The 22769-nt window shown below is 37.9% G+C and overlaps 1 protein-coding gene and 1 long non-coding RNA gene across 6 annotated transcripts; both read right to left on the bottom strand.

The window, feature by feature from the left end:
• Positions 1-3601: 3601 nt before the first annotated feature.
• Positions 3602-5583, bottom strand: polr2f (RNA polymerase II, I and III subunit F). The gene is made up of 5 exons (XM_055195118.2): positions 5413-5583; positions 5123-5192; positions 4619-4749; positions 4451-4522; positions 3602-3955 (listed from the first exon to the last, which is right to left on the bottom strand). Exons 1-5 carry the CDS (start codon positions 5430-5432, stop codon positions 3865-3867), a joined length of 384 nt encoding a protein of 127 aa, XP_055051093.1. The 5' UTR covers positions 5433-5583; the 3' UTR covers positions 3602-3864.
• A 425-nt stretch (positions 5584-6008) lies between these two features.
• LOC129451767 (uncharacterized) lies at positions 6009-20300 on the bottom strand. 5 transcript variants are annotated; one of them, XR_012359474.1, is made up of 8 exons: positions 19884-20300; positions 19418-19460; positions 18647-18672; positions 18407-18473; positions 18243-18341; positions 16556-16641; positions 15483-15579; positions 6009-7069 (listed from the first exon to the last, which is right to left on the bottom strand). It is a non-coding gene; the product is annotated as an uncharacterized lncRNA (long non-coding RNA). The 5 variants fall into 5 exon arrangements; XR_012359473.1 differs by lacking the exon at positions 18647-18672 and having other exon boundaries at positions 6010-7069; positions 19884-20298; XR_012359471.1 differs by lacking the exons at positions 19418-19460; positions 19884-20300 and having other exon boundaries at positions 6011-7069; positions 16511-16641; positions 18647-18949.
• Between the last annotated feature and the right edge of the window lie 2469 nt (positions 20301-22769).

Here is a 22769-nt window from a genome sequence, read left to right as displayed (position 1 = left end):
CTGTCCGCTATTGTTTAGTTGAATAACTTGCCTTTCCAGATGAAATGTCTGTTCTTCGGCTTGTATTTTGTGAAATAATTTTCTAAATAAACGTGACGTAAAGTCCACTGCGACTTATATGTTATTTCGTCTTAATGACGCATTTTTGAATGATGCGGCTTATACGGTACAGCTTTTGATCAATAAGTCCTTATCGATCTGAAATCACTGTTAGTTTTAATCGTTCATAACATGCGTTTGAAAAAGCAACACTCATCAAACATAATAATTGTTGGAAAGCCTGTCCACGCCCCCTGCTGGTGGACGGCGCTACTGCAGTTTGATGTCAGTTGAGTGAGTGCTACTGCATTTTAGAGGTCTGTTTAGAAAGGCAGCAGACTTTTTAGTTATTCCTTTCATCATTCTGTCTGGTTTGTGCGTTCGTGAGGAAAAAGTGAGTATTTTGAACATTTACAAGAGTTTGATGTATTACTACATACATGAACAATATGTGTGTTAGTTTAACTGTATAGACCCCTTCAAGGTTTGTAAACATTGAATGACGATCGGGTGCGCGCGCAGCACGGGGTCAAACTGTTCATACCATTTAGGCTTTATAATTTAATCTAACAGGGCTGAAAAATGATGTCTTACCTCAAACGAAGTGAGCGCTACAAACACAAGCCTCTTTGATATTTGCATTGTCCCAGTCTGCACATTTAATTGCTTGCAGACGCAGATGTTGTATTTTTTTGTTTTTGAGATTCTGCATGAATCGCGAAAACTTAACTGAAGACCTGGTGCGATTTTCACAGCCCACGACGTAAGTAGGCATTTTTGACGATACCGAATAATACGGAACTCAATCTGCTGTAATGACTTTTCTGACCCCGACATGCGCAGTGGGAACCGCCTGTGACGTGAACCGTGAAGGGGTCTATAGTTTCATTATTTGAATCAGAGTTATGTAAGAGATGTCATTAAAGCCTAATTTTCCTTTCTTCACGGCACACTAGATTGAGATTACTTTGCTAATTATCGCCGATAATTTATGATAACATTGTTGTATATCACTTTGTGTGTTCTATGAGTGTTTATATCTTATAGTTGACTGTTACAATTTAGTGTAGGAGATTATTGTGAAGTGAATCTCCGTTTATGTTCTCCGTGAGCTATGTGCAGTTAATCACCTCGTGATTTATTCAATACTCCATTTTGTAGTCTATTTGTAATGTTGGTAACAGCTACAATTAATATTTGTGCACTTTAAGTTAAAAGCTGCTGTTTCTGCTATTAGTGACTATATTAACCACTGTTGATTAATATATTATTGCTATATGTTATTGATATAATGGTTATTGCTATAGTTCATTTATCTTCACATCATTGTTTTACAGCTTAAATTGATAACCTTATTATATGTTTATCTTTTCTTGTAGACCACAAACTCAAACACAAAACAAATACCAATGCAACTAAATAAAGCTCTGTTAACCAAACATACATCCTCTGGAGCCTGATTCTCTGACCGGAGTCAAGTTCATATCTGCCGCCTCAACCAGTTAAATTGTGGGAGGTCACGCCCCTCCATTACAATAATTATAAATATTCTTTATTATCATGAAAATACCTGAGGAACAGCAATATAAATATATCCTTAAGACATTTCCTGGAGCTGTGTGTCATGTGTGTATGGTTCTTCGTCTGTAGTGCACATTGAGTTTCTGCACAAGCCTTCTGGCTTTTGGATGTAGCGGCATTTCACCGTATTTCATTGAGAAGCATAACAAGCATCATCGCCTGATATATCGGTGCACCCCTAATTTGAAATAATCACCTCACTGTTTTAAAAGATCAGAAAAAGATCAGGCCATGATGACCAGGATCCAGGTAAAGCAGGTAACTTAAATGTGTATTTTGTAACCTTTAGTAGGATCTCTTGACAGAAATGTAACATAATCTACATAACTATATTATCAGTGGTGTATAAAGACTTTACATAATAAACTGTATTGTTTTTATTATCTTAGAATGAGACGTTTTTATCTCCATACACCGTGGGCCATGAAAGTTGACGTCATGTTTCTACAGTTGCCCTAAACGGACAAATCGTTATACAGTGCTCATTTCAGATTTTGTCTCAGACAACAACATGTTTGTCCTGTGGCGGCTACCATATGGGTTTTAAAATTGAGGGGTGAGCAATTCACAATCTTACCACTAAATGTCGCTAAAATTTACACACACCACCTTTAACCCATGTTGGTATAACATTACTATAAACAATAATGGCCGTGTTGTTTATTTCTTACTTTTTCATTGCCGGGGTTTCAATGTACAATACATTAAATGAAAATGTACAGAGACATACAAGATTTATATATTAAAACGTTACAATAATAAGAAAAAATGTGTTCCAGTAGGACTTTTAAAAAAAACAGTTTAAAGGAGTTTTAATATCTTAATAGCTTTGGGATTTTTAGAAGATAAGAGAGCTTTGGTGTATAGTTAGATTTCCTTTTCAAAAATAATGAATGAATATGAAACTTATCTAGTAACAGTAAAGATTAGTTATAATGCCCATTTTCTCTTGTTTTGGCAACATAAGGTTATGGTTAATATATTTACAGAAATCAATCCAAAAGAGTTGTGTAAAATCACAATTCCAAAAAAACATGAAGTGCTATTTCACTGGGGGAACCACAAAAAGAGAAGCTTGTTTTCTTTTTTAAGTATAGGCCTACTTAGGCTGGGTAAATTTGAGGGGCAGATGTGTTATTTACATATATTATACAACTGCAAAATGCGTAATTACAACATTCAATTATATTGTTCACAATAATTGTGCATCAAACGCTAGTCCAAATTAGACGATAGTTGACGTTTAACCTAAACTATTAAGAGAGAATTACTTAACTACTCCTGAAGTCGTCATCATTTGTGAGTGATTCAGCGATTATCAGAGTCAGAAGAAATGAGTTGGAGGTCTCAAATTCAAACGATGAAGACACGATGAGGACACCTGTGTGCTGTGTTGAAAATTCTGCTCTTGAATCGCTCTCGCGGGAATGTGACGTCATACAGCGAACGGTCTGCGCAGCGAACACTGATCAGTGAAGCGACACATGAAATCGAGCACACGGTGTTCGTCACCTACTTATTTTGTATTTTTACGTCAGCAACTGGAACAATTTCAGAAATAAAATATATTTTAAATAACAACTTTATCTATATTAACAAATTACAGCCAATAAAGCAATGTAAAAAATATATTACTGATGTCAATATATTACTGATGTCAAATTGACAATGAAGGGTCAAGCGCATCATGTTGTGGAATGCACATTTTGGAAAATGTAGTATGATATTCATGCATGTACTCTATGTATATAAAATAAGTCACAGAAAATGTAATATAAGGTAATAATTTATTCACTTTAAAGCAACAGTTGTGTGTTTTACTCAAACATATTTGATTTATTTTTAATCTACACATTTAATGGGGCAAATCTAAAAGATTTTACTGTACTTCAGTCACCCACTAACAGAGATGCTGAAGAGTTTCATTGATTACACAAAACTGAACACACAATGATATTTACAACAACAAAGGCAGCAAGAGCACAGTTATTGTAGTTTTTATTTATTTTACAAAAATTGTTTAATTCTGCATCAATAAAGCAAACAAACATTAAATCACTAAATTCAACAGGAAAACTGTACATTGAGTATTAACGTTATTGTGTGTTTGTGCTGCCATCTTGTGGATGAACGCAAGTACAACTTGCTGGAAAGAAAAACGTAAAATAGAGATTGAACTCTGCTATACACATAAAATCTACACAGATGTGTTGTGTCTCTAATACTGTACACGTGATCTGAGTGTCAATCTGTGATGATGAGCTCATCACAACCCCAATCTTCATAACTCCCATCAGGCAGATATCTTCGGATGATGATGGGAATCTTTCTACTCCTGACAAAAACAAAACAAGAAAGAATTAAAACAAACCTCACAATCATAATACTGCACACTTACATCGCAATCAAACCACACAAATTAGGGCTGCACGATAAATAAAAGAAAGACATGATCGTCTGCTTTTACAAGCTGAGCCATATCACATACATTATCACAGGCAATACGTCAGCGACAATGACTGCAAAATTGCTCAGATTGTCTGTGAACTACTTTACTGATGAGATGTACAATGACAATCACATGCGATATATCGTGCAGCCCTAACACAAATATCATAAACTACATAAACACACCAACAAAACACTACACAAACACAATATCACAAACACATGTCACAAACTATAGAGTAATAACACAACATAACTCTCATAAACAACAACAAAGTTAATGTACAGGCAGACTAACAGAGTTTCAGACAGGTGTGTATGTGTGTGTAGTATAATGTGTGTGTATGTGTGTGTGGTATACTGTACACATGTGTTATCATACTTCAGCTCTTTCATGGCGATCTGTAGTGGATCGGTCTCTCCTTCCAGCTCCACCATCACAGGCGCACACATCCTGTCATAGAGGAAGTGATGTCACTGATCATACATGCAGTTGTGTATGTGTGTTAGGATTAGAGAGATCATATGTGTGTGTGTCAGAAATACTCACGCGATCTGCAGCGCTCGTGTTCCCAGCACACGTGCACGCTCATATTTAGTCATGTATGGGGTGGTGATCCTCTTCTGATTGGCCTGCTGACCTTCACCTGCCGGCAGAATCTGAACGTTCTCTTGATCCTCCTGCAGGAAAAACACACAACACATCAGCTGTAAACATACACATCTACACAACAGCCATTAACACACAAAACACTCAAAATAAACCCTTAAAATGGTCACCAGTGAAGAAGAAATGTTGGTCATATATTTCAATTACTGTAATTTTCTTAACTCCCATTACTATAATAAAACTATAAAAACCATCATATTTATTTCAGAAATTAAATTCAGTATAAACAATACTAAATAAATAAATAAAAGAAACACTGTTTGAAATACAGTTTAGATATATAAAAGGAAATACATCAACGTTTAAGTGTCATAATCTTTTCAAGTCTAGAAATTAAGAAATGAAGCTGATCAAGTTTAATTAGTTGAGATAAACACTTCTTACATCTTCTACATTCTCCAGATCATCCATAGGTTCTTCATCTTCAACATCATCAAAATCTCCATCATCAAAACTGATAAACAACAAATGAACACGATACTGAGACAAGCACACAAAACAAACACTGACGATCTCACGATATAAAAATAAAGGATTTAATAAAGGATCACATAAAACATTTTAAAATGTTACTGCTATTACTTAACAACATGACGTTACATGCATTCTATAAGATAATTTATATTTATAGCAATGTCCGATGTTCATGGAAAAAGTAATAATTTCAAACTTACTTGTCTTCGTTATCAGACATTATTTGCGCGTCACGTGTAATGAATCGGTTCGGTTAATGAAATTCTGTGATTAATTTTGTTTAAATTCGTTTTAAAAGCGTGCGGTCATGCGACGGTTCAGCGTGTACTGAACATCCGGTCGTGCTGCAGTTTTTATGGTTCGATCAGAAACACGAGCTCAACATTGACGTTCCGCAAACACGCCACTGGCCGTTTCTCAAGCTGTGTCCCAATTCAGGGGCTGCGACCTTCTAAGCATGCGACCTTAAATATGAGCACTCGGTCTTTCAAGTTGGCAGCCTCAGAAATCCGCGAAGAGAACTGAAATGAGACGGTCTAACCTTCGGACGACCCATAATTGGCGTCACCTGCTGCTAGTGATGGGACATCTGAAGCGAGGCTCCGGAGCTTGTGTCGAGCAAAAAGGGGCGTTTTAGATGAAGCCCCGATTCGAGGCTTGTATCGTTTCCATGAAAATCACGTGACGATGACAAACGAGGCCTCGGCTGCGTCCGAAACCGCATACTGTATAGTAGGTACTGAATTAGATGAAGTACCTACTTCCCAGCTAACAATTTTTGGTTCCCAGAACGTTAGGTTTTGGTTCCGGGAACGTTCCCAGAACGTTAGTTTTTGGTTCCCAGAACGTTATTTTTGAAACGTTCCCTGTTGGTTCCCCAGGAAAGTTTTCTTTATGGAAATAGAACGTTATTTTTAGGTTCTCAGAACGTTCCCCTAACCTTGTCGGAACGTTCCGGGAACGTTCCTAGAACGTTCTCAGAACGTTCCGGGAACATTCGGGAAACATCAATCTAACCTGCTCAGAACGTTTGCAGAACCTTGCCAGAACGTTCCCGGAACGTTCTCAGAACGTTCCCGGAACGTTCTCAAAACCTCTAGTTATTCCCTATATTTAGGCACCATTAATAATAAAAATTCACAATTAAATCATTAAAAAAAAACGATTTCACTATATAAACTAAGTTTGTTTATATATAATCTATTTAAATGAACAAATAATCACACAATCCATGTTGATCCATTCTTTATTCGTAGACAAATCAAAATCATTAATCACAGGAACATTTATAGAATTTATAGACTTAGATAATAATATAATAGGGTAGATAATTTGCTTATATTACACATAAAATTGGCAATAAACATGTAGAACATTGTATCATAAAAAACATTTTAATATATTAAAAACGAAAACATTTAAAGAGTAACTAAACCCTAAACCAACTTTTTTTAGTTAATGATCTGTAAGAATGATGCTTTATTAGTGCTGTTCATTCATTTTAGTAAGTTTTTTGACATTTGGATATAAAGTGTTTCAATACTACAATATATGGTGTAAAAACGTCTGAGTGCTGCCCTCTTCAGGTTGAACGGTGGCTACTGCAGTTGAATTTTTCTATTGGATGTTGGGTCCAAAAAAGAACTCGTGACGTAAGCAGGTTCAAGCTCACCACGCCCTTGTAACGATCTCACCACACACTTGGTACAAGCTTAGTTCATCCCCTCTTTCTCCGTTGGGATCTGCCTACTTTTCTTGCATTTTTCAAATATTGCAGTGGGTGGAGTCAGGCTCTGACCAGGGGTTTAGTTACGCTTTAAACGATGAACTTCAGAACTCCACAGCAATCTCTCCCATCTGCAAAAGTAACAAACAATAAAGGCAACGTAAGTTAGTGTAACATTAGATTAAACATTTAAATGAACAATTCAATGACAAAAGTATTATCATTAAGTTGCACGACCCCGTCAAATGGTCTGATAAAAATGCATATAGACCAGTTCGGGTGATGTGAGCAGCACTGGTCCAGAAACACTTCCTGTTACCGTTTGTGACAGTTATTTTTTTTTTTCACATATATTATTATCTTTAAGATGTTTGTTTAACTTCAGTTAATTCAGGTTTATATGTTCTGTTGGTTTATTTTATCCCAACGTTTATCTAGTGTTAAAAAAAGGAAACAGGAAGTGCTTCTGGACCAGTGTTGTTTACATCTGTTGAAATGGTCTATACAGATTTGAGACGCGTTTTGTGTAGGCCTACTTCTTCATAAAAAGTTTTAAATATATTTAGTGCGCTGCAGTTTGGTTATCAGAAGAATATTTCATTTTAAATAATTATATTTGTTAGGATTTGACCGGGGCATGGGAGGCAAAAGTGACACAGAAGCCGCTTGGATTCAGGTAAGGGGTTATTTATTAATGACACACGTGGTAACAATCCCCAACACACGGTGTAAAAATAGAAAAATAATCAAAAAGAAAATAAACTGTACAAAATATACACTATATACAAAGTATTTACACGCTAGTTCAGCTAAATCACTTGATCTGAACTGCGTCAGCAATAAACTTTGTACACAGTCAAACAAAAACTCCTACAACAACCCACACTGACTGACTGTGTGGGAGCCATTTTATATTGTTAGCTCCGCCCCTGGACCAAACCATTCTCAAAAAATTGTTAGGGGGTTTCTCTTCTAACTATAAAAACATACATGGGCAACAAAATATACATTAATGAAAATAAATAAGTACAAGTACAAAATTCCACAGACATATCAAACAACCATTAAGACTTTAAACAGAAAACAAAACACTTTTATACAGGCATGAACTGGTGACCCATATGATGTCACAACCAAAATGGCTGCCCAGCATGGTAAATGTATAAAAGTCCCAGGTTGTATGTTGCACAGGTTTGGTTCTGGAAAATGAAAACTGGTGAGTGTTTGTAATCTTTGTATGCGTGTTTATTGTCCAATAAATGATAGCAGAAAAAGAATATGTGTGTGGTTATTTCAATGTTTTAATGGCAGATGAAATGTAGTTTTGTTTGGGAAGTAGCAAACAGTGATAAGCAACATAAAACATTAAACACAGATGCACAATACACTACACCACTACACAGATCCTTGTATACATTAAATGCAGGCATTCGAATCGTGCTTGGTGTTAATGGTGGCTGTGTAATAATAATAGCTGTGTATGAGGCTAGTCACAGTGCCTCAACCTCATACTACACTGTGACATTTCCTCCCCCTTCTGGTGACACCCCCTGTGGTGTTCTAGACAAATAATCAGCAGTACAATTTTCAGAGCCCGACCTATAGGACACTTTAAATTGAAAGGGTTGTACTGCTAGAAACCACCGCGTAATACGGGCATTTGTGTCTTTCATTTGGTTCAGCCACATCAAGGCTCTATGATCAGTCTCTAGGTTGAATTCTCTACCAATGAGGTAGTACCTAAAAGAGTCCAAGGCCCACTTAACTGCTAGACACTCCTTCTCCACGGTTGAATACCGTGTTTCACGGGGAAGAAGCTTCCTGCTAATATAAGCAATTGGTTGAAGCTGTCCTTGTTCCCCTTGCAAAAGTACAGCTCCCAGACCGCATTCTGACGCATCAGTCTGGAGTGTAAAGAGTTTATCAAAGTCTGGACTCAACAAAAAAGTGTCACTGCACAAAGCATCTTTTAAGTCTATAAAAGCACTTTCACAGTCAGTTTCCCAGATGACAGTGTTGGGCTTATCTTTTCTAGTAAGTTCAGTAAGTGCTAAAGCCCTTTTCGAAAAATTGGGGATAAATCTTCTGTACCACCCTACTAAGCCAAGGAAAGCTCGTACCTGCTTCTTGGTCGTAGGACGCACTGCTTGCTTGATGGCATCGACTTTCCCCAACTGCGGGCGTATGACTCCATGCCCCAGCACATGACCAAGGTAACACACTTCCTCCTTGGCAATAGCACACTTGTCTGGACGAATGGTAAGTCCTGCAGACTTTATCCTGGACAGCATTTCCTGCAGATGTTGCAAATGGTCCTGCCAGGATGTACTAAAGATGATAACATCATCCAGATATGCTGCAGCAAAGGCCTCCGTACCCCGGAGAATCTGATCGATCATCCTCTGGAAGGTGGCAGGTGCCCCATGAAGTCCAAAAGGCAGAACACGGAAATGATAGTGGCCAAATGGAGTTTTAAAAGCTGTCAGTTCTTTGCTGACTGGACTTAGTGGAACTTGCCAGTAACCTTTGCATAGGTCTAGTGTTGTGAGGAACTTTGCATGACCAAGTTTCTCAAGTAGTTCGTCAACTCTGGGCATAGGGTAAGGATCAAACTTGCTGACTGAATTAAGTTTTCTGAAGTCAAGGCAGAATCTGAGGGACCCATCCTTCTTTGGTACAAGCACAATGGGGTTGCTCCACTCACTAGATGATGACTCTATGACTTCCAGTTCCTGCATTAACTCCAACTCTTTCTTCATGACTTGTAAGAGTCTTTCCGGCACTCTGTACATTGGTTGCCTTATGGGTTTGGGATCTTTTAAATGTATGTGGTGTTGGACAAGGTCTGTTCTTCCAGGTGTGTCCAGGAACAGTTGGTCTGGGATGCATTCCAGCAGTTGTTGGCGTTGTTCACTTGACAAATGTTGAAGTTCTAAGTGGCACTCACTTTGATGAACAGGCAAGTATTGCTCCTCCATTTCATCCTCTTCCTCTACAACTCGAACCAAGAGCTCTTTCACAGCATCTTGTGGTGAATGTGGCTGAGAGGGACGTTCATGCCACTGTTTCAACATGTTAATGTGGAATGTCTGTAATGGATGTTGTCTGGAAGGCATTTCTATTTCATATGTGACTGGACCAAGTTTCCTCTTCACCTGATATGGACCTTGCCATTTTGCTAGGAGCTTGTTCTCTGATGTGGGGAGCAGTAACAGAACTTGATCTCCTGGTTGAAAGGATCGTGTTCTGGCTTTTTGGTCATACCAAACTTTCTGCTTGACTTGAGATTCTTGCAAATTTTGTTGCGCCATAAGCGACGATTGTTGCAGCAGCTCTTTCATTTTAAGGACATAGGACAGGATGTTTTGCTTGCGTGGCTTGTCATTAGCTTCCCAGCTGTCCTTCAAGACATCCAGAGGACCTCTGACCTGGTGGGCGAAAAGGAGTTCGAAGGGCGAAAATCCAGTGGATGCCTGGGGTACTTCACGATAAGCAAACAGGAGGTAAGGTAGCCATTGGTCCCAGTCTTTGCCGGACTCCGACACAAATGTTTTAAGCATGGATTTTAATGTTTGGTTAAATCTTTCAACCAGTCCATCAGTCTGGGGGTGGTAGGGAGTTGTTCGTACTCTCTTGATCCCTAGTAACTGATAGACTTGCTGCAGTGTGTGACTCATGAAATTGGGGCCCTGATCTGTTAACACCTCTTTGGGGATGCCTACGTGTGAGAAAAAGTGTAACAGTGCTGTTGCAATCTGTTTGGCCGTTACTTCTCTAAGGGGATAAGCCTCGGGGTATCGAGTAGCATAATCACAGATCACCAGTATAAACCTGTTACCTCTTTGGCTTCTTTCAAGAGGCCCAACAATATCAACCCCTATTCTCTCAAAAGGCGTTTCCACCGCAGGGATTGGAACTAATGGTGCAATGGCAGGTGATCTGACTTTGGTCAATTGACACTCTGGACAGGATTTACAATACCCCTTCACATCAGTGTACAAACCAGGCCAATAAAACCTCTTGGAGATTCTCATTAGGGTTTTCATGAAGCCCAAGTGGCCTGCCCATGGAATAGCATGCCCTAATTCCAATACTTTGTTGCGATATGCTGTGGGTACCAAAAGCTGTTTTCCTTCTTCCTTTGTCTGTCTGTATAGAAGGCCATTCGTTATCAAATATCTCTCATCACACAGAGAATTCAAAACTGACTCATTGTCAACCTTTTGGAAGCACTCAGACAATGTAGAATCATCTCTTTGGAGTTTGGTTAATTCGTTAGGTATGATTAACTCACTTTCACTGATTTCAGGCTCTGTCAACTCAAACTGTAACTGTTCTGAGCTGTCAATCAGATCTGCAACCCAATTTCGTCTTTTCTGCAGTCTGTGTTCCTTTGAGACCCCTGTCTCACCTACACTTTCCTCAGTGAAAAATGGCATTTCCCTAAGGGTGCTCTGTACAGACTCTTTGGATGACTGGATTACATTTTCTCCCTGAGCTCTAGTGACCACTCCACACCATGCTGTCTCCTGCACCAAATCTGCTAGAACTGGCATATCTGTACCTAGCAGAACTGGGTAGGGCAAATTAGCTGCAATACCAACATTCATTAAGTAAGGCTGCTTGTTTACCTCAATATACACTTCAGCAGTGGGTAAATCTGCTTTGTCCCCATGGACACAACACACTGAAACTGTGTCCTCAGACCACAGTTCTCTGGGAACGTACTTAGCCTGTACTAAGGTCCTTGTACAACCTGTGTCTACCAGGGCTGTTACTGGTTTTCCGTTTAATAACACTGTAAGGGTGGGCTCTCTGGTGGCACTATCATCAGTTGTAGGGGTGGGTCTGGGTACATAACACAACCTTGCTGATTTGAGCTTTTTAAGTGGGCAATGTGGGCTAGTGTGACCGGGTTTGCCACAGGTATAACAAATAACATCACTGTTGGGCTGGTTTGAACGTGTGTCTATGGGTGCTGTAGCTTTTGGGTGGGTGGGTTTAGGGTGGGTGGGGTGTGGGTTGTTGTAAAATCTGGGCTTGGCTATGAGAGTACGAACTTCCCCCCGACCCCTCAGACTTACCCCTTGCTGCTTGAAGGCTGCCCGCATATCTGAAGTTCTCAGAGAATCCTTTACGAGCTGCAACATAGGCTTCAACTAGTTTAGCTGCTTCTTCTGCTGTAACAGGATCTCTCTCTTTCACCCAAGTTCTCACCTCTGGGTACAACACACGCATGTACTGCTCCAACACCATCGTCTCCATCAGGTCCATCTTACTGCTTTCATTAAACTTCACCCACTTAGAGAACAGATCCTTTAGCCAGACATACAACTCCATCGGTGACTCGTCAGCAGGTGTGTTCAGTGTTCGAAATCTCAGCCTGTAGGTTTCTGCGTTGATTTCATATTTCTTGAGGATGTCTTCTTTGACTTTCTCATAGTCCGATGTATAGGCAGGTGACATGGCAACAAAGGCACTTCTTGCCTTGCCAGTGAGCAGGGGAACCAGATGAATAGCCCAGTCTTCCTTCGGCCACTTGTACACTTCTGCCAGTCTCTCAAAAGTTGTAAGAAAATGTTCAATATCATCAGTGTTTTGCAACTTAGGCAATTGAGGTAGATGATCAAAAACTCGAGCCACTGACCGTTCAGAAGAGAGAGCTCCTTGTCGGGCACGCTCCAGATCCATCCGCATCTGAGTGACTTGATGTGTGAGGACCTTGTACTGCTGTTCCCGTCGAGCTGACTCTCTCTCTTGCCTCTCATCCCTGTCCTTCTGATATTGAAGGAATGATTGGAACATTCCTGCAAGAGCTGCAACGGCTGAATCACCCGTAGGGTTAGGGGGGTCCGCAGGTTGAACTGGATCTCCACATGTGGCACCTTGCTCTTCCTCCACATCGAAGTCAGCTCCTAGCTGTCCCCTCCTCTTCGGCGGCATATTTCTATGTCACTCAAAATCCCACTTCTGACACCAACTGTTAGGATTTGACCGGGGCATGGGAGGCAAAAGTGACACAGAAGCCGCTTGGATTCAGGTGAAGGTTATTTATTAATGACACACGTGGTAACAATCCCCAACACACGGTGTAAAAATAGAAAAATAATCAAAAAGAAAATAAACTGTACAAAATATACACTATATACAAAGTATTTACACGCTAGTTCAGCTAAATCACTTGATCTGAACTGCGTCAGCAAGAAGTCAGCAATAAACTTTGTACACAGTGAGTCAAACAAAAACTCCTACAACAACCCACACTGACTGACTGTGTGGGAGCCATTTTATATTGTTAGCTCCGCCCCTGGACCAAACCATTCTCAAAAAATTGTTAGGGGGTTTCTCTTCTAACTATAAAAACATACATGGGCAACAAAATATACATTAATGAAAATAAATAAGTACAAGTACAAAATTCCACAGACATATCAAACAACCATTAAGACTTTAAACAGAAAAACAGAACACTTTTATACAGGCATGAACTGGTGACCCATATGATGTCACAGTCCAAAATGGCTGCCCAGCATGGTAAGTGTATAAAAGTCCCAGGTTGTATATTGCACAGGTTTGGTTCTGGAAAATGGAAACTGGTGAGTGTTTGTAATCTTTGTATGCGTGTTTATTGTCCAATAAATGATAGCAGAAAAAGAATATGTGTGTGGTTATTTCAATGTTTTAATGGCAGATGAAATGTAGTTTTGTTTGGGAAGTAGCAAACAGTGATAAGCAACATAAAACATTAAACACAGATGCACAATACACTACACCACTACACAGATCCTTGTATACATTAAATGCAGGCATTCGAATCGTGCTTGGTGTTAATGGTGGCTGTGTAATAATAATTGCTGTGTATGAGGCTAGTCACAGTGCCTCAACCTCATACTACACTGTGACAATATTGGTATACTGAAAAACAAGAGACATACAAACAAGAAAAAGTTCAGCGCCAGGATATTAGTAGTAATTTTGATAATGATTCTTTACGACATTTTATTTTAAACTATATAGGCTATAGATATATATATATATATATATACAGATTCGAACAAGCAGAGTTATTAAACCAATATGATAAAGTGTATAAAAGTAAAAAAGTTTCACACCATCATTTTTAAAAGTATGCTATCTTTTACGCATGGTTTCTTTAAAAGTAGGCTATTTTCTCTACAACAACTGATTTAATCAGCAAAATGATTCTCTTTTACCTTAGTATTTTTAGAATAAATCTATTCAAAAAAAATTTTGTTACTTCGACTGCTACAAGTTGGTAAAAGTTTAGTACTGCAATAGTACAGTTTTTATACAGATTGAAACAAGTTTTTATTTTAAGATGTCGCTGTGGGATTGAGTATGGTGGTTCCAATTTACATTTATATTTTACTGGTAAACGGCTTAATTCATTCTTGCAAGCGCTTCAGACGATGTCGCGTTTATAAATCAGGATTTTAGCAGCCGTTAAAGGAACAACTGGTTAAATTGAACACAAGGTGTTTCTGGGTCGTGTTTTGTCACTACTTTATAGTATACTCGTTTCATGTCTGACAACCGAACAGATAATATGTAAAAAATAGCATGCAGTTGTTTTACAGTTTTTCTCGATTGCGGAAACACTATAAACAGGCTTTTGAACTAAAATTTCAAAACCATAACGCCATTTTTCAAGAAGCACAATCATTCAAAATCAATTTGCTGAACAATAAACACTACTCCCCTGATTTAACACATGAGTTAGATTTGGTGAAGTTTTACTTCAAAACTCTACACACAAATCCCTACATCTCTCGGGGCTTACACCATGTGGTCATATGGAAAGCACTAGCATTCAATACTGTTCACTCAAGTCAGCACCGCTAAGGCTCAATTAGCAAACAGTTACCAAGGTGGAAACACTAAGAATCAAAACTGAACAGCATCAAATCCTTCAATAGATAGATAAAGGACCTGAATCAGTTCACTGAGCTTTGGAAGAATGGATTCACAGAAAAATGAAGGAATAGTTCAAGGAGGAGGAGGAGGGAGAGGGAGAGGAGGAGGGAAAGAAGGAGGAGGAAGAGGACTTGTTGAAGGAGGAGGAAGAGGAGGAGGAGATGGTGAAAGGTGACAAGCAGTCTCAGATGAAATTTAAGCCACTCTAGCTGACCATGTCCTTGTCCATGGTATGACTATGAGGGAGGCTGAGCCAGGGGTAAAGCCTAATTTGAGTCGCTTCACTGTTGCTTCTGTGGTTTTGAGTGTAGAGCTTCATTTTGACCTGAAAATATAATACTTGGAGTATTGTGTGAGATGTTATGCAATTGTGTTTACTGTTTAGAGAATATGAGGCATAATTTCAGTAAATGTGTTTAAGCAACTGAGAAAAACTGTAATATGCAATATAATGTGACAGATAAAAGAGAAGAAATTAAACATATTTCAGGTGCCAACACTCGATCAAACGCAAACACGTCACATATATGCTAATTAGCGTGTGACGTAATCGCCACATGCTCTAAAAAAGTCTCTCTAAATCCTGTGGGAAACACTGAATATGATTACCATTTTAAATTTCTGTGTGGGGCAAATTTCAGGGCTAATGCAATTAAGTCTTCCACGTCAAGGGCCTTTAATGCCTTGTAGTTTTTCTGTGTTGATTCTGTAAACAAAATAAAATAATCACAGTGAATAATTTCTATAATGTGTAGATTGTAAATACAATTCGATGAAAGAATTAAATTAATTTTTCAGCTGATTATAAAAAAAACACAATCTCATGGCAATTAGTACTATGTATGTTATGAGGTGGCTCATTGTACTAATTTAATTCATTCTTATTTTATAATAATCATAGGTATTTGTATGATTTACTGTACAAATTCATAAGAATTGGGCTTGTAAAATATGTACCATTTAAACCAGGGATGGCGAACATCGGTCCTGGAGAGGGCAGTCCTGCAGATCCTAGCTCCAACCCCGATAAAACCTCACCTGCCCGTAGCTTTCTAGTAACTCTTTAGACCTTGATTTTAGCCTGTTCAGGTGTGTTTGATCAGAGCTGGAGCCAAACTCTGCAGGACCGCAGACCTCCAGGACCAACGTTTGCCACCCCTGAATCAAACATACAAGTTCATCATGTCATGTCATACTCATACTCCTGTATAACCACAATTGTGATGTATGGTTGTAACTGTTGTTATGATTACTACATGCATAATTATGCAAGTTGATATTCTGATCATTTATATGTTTTTCTTATTTTATAAGCACATCAGTACCAGTTACAAATCACATCAGTCCTAACGTAATGCATTTTCTCCTTGGCCACTTTTCTTCTTGAGCATGCCTTCATTTACCCATTTCTAGTAGGCATACTGCATTAGTCAATAATAAATAAACCTATACTGGGTTGTTTCAATGCAGTGCTTTATTTAAAAGGTAACCCATGTGTTCTGTCCAATATTTACCCAGCATTGGGTTCAAAATAACCCAGCAGAATCTTATTCTGTCTCTTTAAATTGGATATTGCTGAGAATAAACGGACAGAAATGAGTTTCTCTTTAAACAATGAGATGAAGAAGAAAGCTTGCCTATTATTAAAGGGCAGATTCTGAGCCTTTGGAAGGCTTTCTTACCCTTCCTCCCTTTCATGCTGTAGGCACTCAGGACATCAGTGGACTTCACCTGGGTTGGCTCCCCCAAGGGACCGTATGTAGTTAATCTAAAACAACAACAACATGTATTTTCTAACTAGTAGAAAATAATTATGAACACATACTGACTATATACTTTTGGCAGAATTGTTTAGCGTAGTAATTCATTATAGTCCTACTGTGAGCAATTTAAAATTAACGATTCTAACATACAGAAATTGTTTGCATTCTTCTAAAATCACAGTATCTTATTAAAATGGTTGTGTTAAAACAAACCCAATCAGTGTTTATATATTACATTAAAAAACACTAAATGCATTGTCCAAAACTAGACACAACTCTGTGTGTATACAACAACGTTGTATTAAAAGTTACACAAATGTGTTGTTCAAATAAAAACACAGATGTGTCTAGTTTGGGACAAGGCAGTGAGTTTAAATGTGTCCCAAAATAACACTGATAGGGTTTGTTTTAACACAACCGGTTTTAAAGTCTAGAAGAACATATTAAGCAGTCAGTAAATCATTATTTTATGCATATAAATCATTATTAACTTGTGAAATATAATATAAATGTCCATTAACTATATTGAAAGTTTAGGATTGGCATATGCCTAGCTTATGTACGTATTTACATTATACATATTCAGATCATTTGCATCAATATCTGCAATTTAGCTCAGCTGCCTCCAATTTCTCTTGATGGTTGCTGATGGGTTCTGACGAACACATGAAGATATTTTGAGGAATGTCTGTAACCAAACTGACCGGAAGCACCATTGACTTCCATAGTAGGATAAAAGAATACTATAGAAGTGAATGGGTCTTCTGATCGCCCTGTTTACAAATGAATCCAGTAGTTGCAAAGTTTGCTGTGTCACACCCAAAATGACCTGAGGCTACTTCAAAAGGTGCTTTAACTAAGTACAGAGTAAAGGGTCGGAATACTTAGGTCATATCAACTTTAACCCCCCACCCCCCCACCCCGGTAAGCGCTATGTGTGAACGAAAAATATAGGATTAACGCATTTAGAACGGACGACGTCAGACCGTGCTGACAGCTTCGGGCCAATCATAATGTTTTAATACAGATGATGCGTTTACCCCCGCACTGTTTACGGACGTTTCCACACACATGCTGCTTGAAAGTCGAGCACACCTGAAGTTTACGTCCACATTTCTTCACCAAAGTTGTTTAAAACAGCTTACCACCTACTTGCCGAATTGCCGACGTAGGACGCCCTCTGTGAAGCCTAAAGTGCAAACAGTACTGTTGTTTAAAACGCATTTTCGGTTTGACGTCGCCTCATGCAATGTTGTTTGGTGATGAGCAACTTCGCGACTGTTTGCCACAGACGTGAAAACAACAAAAAATGGACCGTGGATATGAACGACGTGGATTGTTTACAAATACAACACTGAGCTTGCTGGGTGCCATAGGTACTTCCGCTTTCTCAACGAATTTACCGGTATTTTGATACTGATGTGTGAATGATGTCTTTCTGGTAAAAAGACGGAATGTCACTGCGTGTGCGAACAGCTAATTTTTGTATTTACTGGTAAATTCATTCTGGTAAATTCATGGTAATTTACCAGAACTACTGTGTGAAAAAGGCTATTGACTGGTTGCTTTACATGTGGGTCAAACAGCCTTTTGTGCAGTCCCTTACCAATAAAAGCTAACATGGACTCCAGACCTTCTGGACTGTCTGTGAGAGACTTCAAACTCGCCCAGACCAACAAGGCATCTTGTTAGCAGACATCCCGACCTGATCAAAAAATTTGATTAGGAGATGTTCTGGTCCTATTTTTAATATATGTTTTACAAACTTACCACAGGTGATCTGGCAAAGCAAAGACTTATAAAACAGCATCTTCCCAAATCTCCTCTTCAGGCTCATCTTAGCGATCATTGCATTTGATAAAGTTTGGAAAAAGAAAAACATATTTCATTAGTATACAATCATAAATGTAATGTTTTGGTTAGAAATACAAAAACTGTGGCCCAAGTACAACTTTGAAAGAAAGAAAGAATGTTTACATTTTTTGTCATGGTACACTGTCACTTCATTACCTTTTGAGTGGTACAGATTTGGGCATCTGAAAAGACACATGACTTCACCTCTGTGTATTTTATCACACTTCTTCAAATTACACATAATAAAATAAAAAACAAGTCATGGCTCCTTTTCAAAAGAAAATATAAATTGTGAAATACAAAACACTGCATCTTAGTTATTACGATTAGTAGAATTTGATCTGAATACAAAACAAATACTAAATGCATTGTATGTTGTAGGGGAGATGCTTCAAAAAAAAAAGTGTAAATTATTGATTTCTATTACAAAACGCTAGCTTGGTGGTAGGGCTGGGTATCGATTCAGATGTTCCAGATCGATTCAATTTCGATTCACAAGCTATCCGATGCCCAGCCCTACTTGGTGGTGCGTTACAATGGTGGGTGGTAGCTCATGGACATAGCCATCATTTAAAAAATTATGATTAAAGCCATAATACATAAAGATAGAAAATAATGCTGTTATGTATACCACCACAAAGACCAATTTTATATGTCAATATGAAGCCTCTCTAAAACTTGTGTCAACATCCACTCTGAACTATTAACTTCTGGCTCTGTCTATTGAAAACAAAGGGTTTGAAATATGTAACTTACATACTGTAGAAGGAATAGTGACATACAAAAGAAATGAATTGCTGTGCTGAACAATAACCATTGTATCCTAAATTATTTTCTTATATTTTCCTAATGACAATGATAAACCAGATATGCACTTTTTGAGCGCTTATGTTTTGGATGCAAATATAAACACAAAGTTATACTTACTCTTCAGCCAATGGAAAACATCACAACACAACAAGAAAATGACCTGTAAAGAAAAGTGAACATAAATATACAATAGTTATTAAACCAGAATTGATGGCTTCTGTTTAAATTCTTAGCCGTTTTAACAGGATAACTTACTGTAAACTGTGTGCCCGTACTGTAAGTTAAATAACCTTACATTTACGCGTCAAACCCTACATTTAAATAACTTGCGTTATAATGAACTAAACAATGTCATATAAATTTGAAGAACGATGATAACACATTTTTATAGAAGGTACAGACAAATAAAATATCTTTACTACATTAGCTCAGATGCGTCACGAGCTCAGTCAAACCACTGCATCAACAGTCAACATTAACGTAAGAATATTTAAGTCATATCGAATTAACTGTTACTAAAAACAAAATAAACATAACTGTGAACTTATTTAAATGACTTAACCAGGAATTAATAAAAACTTACCTTAGAATTTGCCATAGAAATGAAAACTGTCGTCTGAGGTAAACGGTTAAAATCAACTTTGACCTCACGAGGACCGAGGCGCGCGCACGCAAATACGTGGGTTCGACTTCTTGCTGCGCTGACGTCAATGTATCGCTAGAGTGTAATTTCTTGACTCGCTCTCGCGATACATTGACGTCATCAACGTATGATGTCGGTTCTCGCAGTGCTGCACGAAGTCGAACATGGCTAATAACACATAACAAAAGACAACATGTTAAAGAACAATAAAGATGGTAAGAAAGATGTCCCACGTTCAGACTGAACTGAAAATTAGAACTTTTTTTAACAATAAACATTTCTTGTATTAAAATAAACAGAAATATTGTGCTTTTAAAACATAGCTTTTTAGATCTTCACCCGGGGGTGGGTTCAATTATTTCATAAACATGCATGCACATTTTGTTCTAAATGGACAGAGCTTTATGAAAAAATAAAAATAAAAAAATTGTATTATTATAATACAAGTGTAGTAACTGGTTTTTGATTTAACAACAGCAAACATCAAAAGAAAATGATCTGCTAAGATAATAACAACCAATGATAATTTGGGGGCCCATTTGAGATGTGGTGTAAGTTTGCCCTGCCCACACTGTCCCACAGTATACCTCACAGTGGGCCCGCATGGGCATGTTTTGCTTACAAAAGGCTGAGGGAGCTGACTGTGCACCGTAAAGTAAGCAGATAAAAGGTTGTATGTTATTATATTATTAATGGTATTCTTAAAATGTATATTTGAAACGTTATATTTTAGACATTGTGATGAAAATATAATAAAAATAAAACAACCATAATAATGCTTACAAAAATAGCCTAATCCATCTCCTAAATTAATATGGAAATCAAATGCCCCACCAGTGTTAAAATCAATCAAATAGTATACAAAAAATATTTTTAGCTTCTTAAACATTATATAATATGAAGAACCGAAAAATATTTACCAAAAAGGCACTTGTTTTAAAAGGGAGAAATAAAGATAAAAAGATGATTTATTTGCATGTGTCTAATATATTTTTAACTTGATCAATTACTTTTGTTAAATTTTATAAAAATAAGTATTTTCATTAAATGAGTTTTTAAATTTTTATCTAAAGGATTCACAAATTAAAATGTCATAAAACAACCGTTTACCATTCACCGTACTGACATTATTTCAACCAAATTTCAACGTTGATTTTTAAGCATTGTATTAACCTTTTGCAATCGTTTACCATTCACCGTTGTTTCAACATTGTATCAATGTTGAAAAAACAACTGAGGTTATTTTAACCAAATTTCAACGTTGAAGGTTGGTCATGCCTGCTTGGTGGTCAGGCTGACTTGTCTTAGCTGGTTTAAGCTGGCCAGCCTGGGAGACAAGCTGTTTTTTTCCAGAGGTAGGGAACCTTCCGGGAAGGTTCCCCTTAGGTTATAAATAAAAACCTAAAAATAACCTGCAGGGAACGTTCCGGGAAGGTTCTCTTTAGGTTATAAATAAAAAACCTAAAAATAACCTGCAGGGAACGTTCTGGGAAGGTTCTCTTTAGGTTATTAATAAAAAACCTACAAATAACCTGCAGGGAACGTTCCGGGAAGGTTCCCTTTAGGTTATAAATAAAAAACCTTAAAATAACCTGCAGGGAACGTTCCGGGAAGGTTCCCTTTAGGTTTTAAAAAAAACCTAAAAATAACCTGCCGGGAACGTTCCGGTAAGGTCCTCTTTAGGCTATTAAAAAATAACCTAAAGGGAATGTTCCTAGAACGTTCTTATTTGGTTACAAAAAATAACCAAATGGGAACCATATGGGAACATTAGGGGAACGTTCTGTGTTTGTTGGGTTACTTGGCATTAAAACAGTAGGTACTGTATAGTATGAATCCTGGTAGTATGAATGAGATTCGGACGTACTACATCCGCCATGTTACTACATCACGTGACATACGTCGTCATCACGTCATGTCATTTCAGCGCGAAAACAGCCGCGTGCCTCTTCTTCTTCGTTGGATAACTCCTCGTCCGGGGCATCATGGGATAGGCTGAATCCCAAACCGCCTACTTCCATACTATATAGTATGCAAAGTAGCGCTTTTTACATACTATATAGTATGGAAGTAGGCGGTTTGGGATTCAGCCATAGTGAAGCGTCCATCGTATGCACACTGCAAAATCTAACCGGAAGTAGTAGGTCATCCGGGTACTTTTCGCATACTGTTTTTCGAATACTATGTATTCGGACATACTACTCGCCTCGCCTACTGCTTTACGCGTACTATATAGTATGTAGTATGCGGTTTCGGACGCAGCACTCGTTTTCTGTTGAATACGTCATTGCGCCTCTTGTGGGTTTTGCAGTACGTTTGCATTGATGTTAAAGTGTTGGTTGTAGCGAGTAGTGGCGAGGTTGTAGTGAGTTTCTAGTATAGTTATCATTATATATCATAGCCTGTATTATATATTATATTACACTTAGTTTAGTAGATTATTAGAGTCAATTATACATAGCCTAGTTCAGTAGATCATTAGAGTATATGTCTAGTTCTAATAATACGTAATTATATTATATAGCCTATATTTATTATTATATATTATTGCTGCGGTTATTATTATTATAAGACTAGACTGTATTAGGGATAACCTAGAAGGACTGAGGATCCATTGGGATATTGGAACAAACAGAAGGTCCAATATCCCAATTTATATAAGCTGGCACTGATCTTCTTATGTTGTCCAGCATCAGTGCCCTGTGATAGGGTGTTTTCTAAAAACAGAAACCGCCTCAATCCAAATACTGTTAAAAAACTTTTGTTTCTAAATAAATACCAGTAAACCCTTTTCCGTGTTGCAGTTTGCTGTTCCACACTTCCAGT

Source organism: Misgurnus anguillicaudatus, chromosome 19 (assembly GCF_027580225.2).
Source record: "Misgurnus anguillicaudatus chromosome 19, ASM2758022v2, whole genome shotgun sequence".
Classification (NCBI taxonomy): domain Eukaryota; kingdom Metazoa; phylum Chordata; class Actinopteri; order Cypriniformes; family Cobitidae; genus Misgurnus; species Misgurnus anguillicaudatus.
This window is presented reverse-complemented; position numbering and strand designations above follow the sequence as displayed.

Coding starts and splice junctions, on each gene's coding strand:
- polr2f (XM_055195118.2), bottom strand. CDS start 5,432: ATGTCTGATAACGAAGACAA. Junction 5,193..5,412: donor ATGTCTGATAACGAAGACAA/GTAAGTTTGAAA, acceptor GTTGTTTATCAG/TTTTGATGATGGAGATTTTG. Junction 4,750..5,122: donor ATCTGGAGAATGTAGAAGAT/GTAAGAAGTGTT, acceptor TTTTTCCTGCAG/GAGGATCAAGAGAACGTTCA.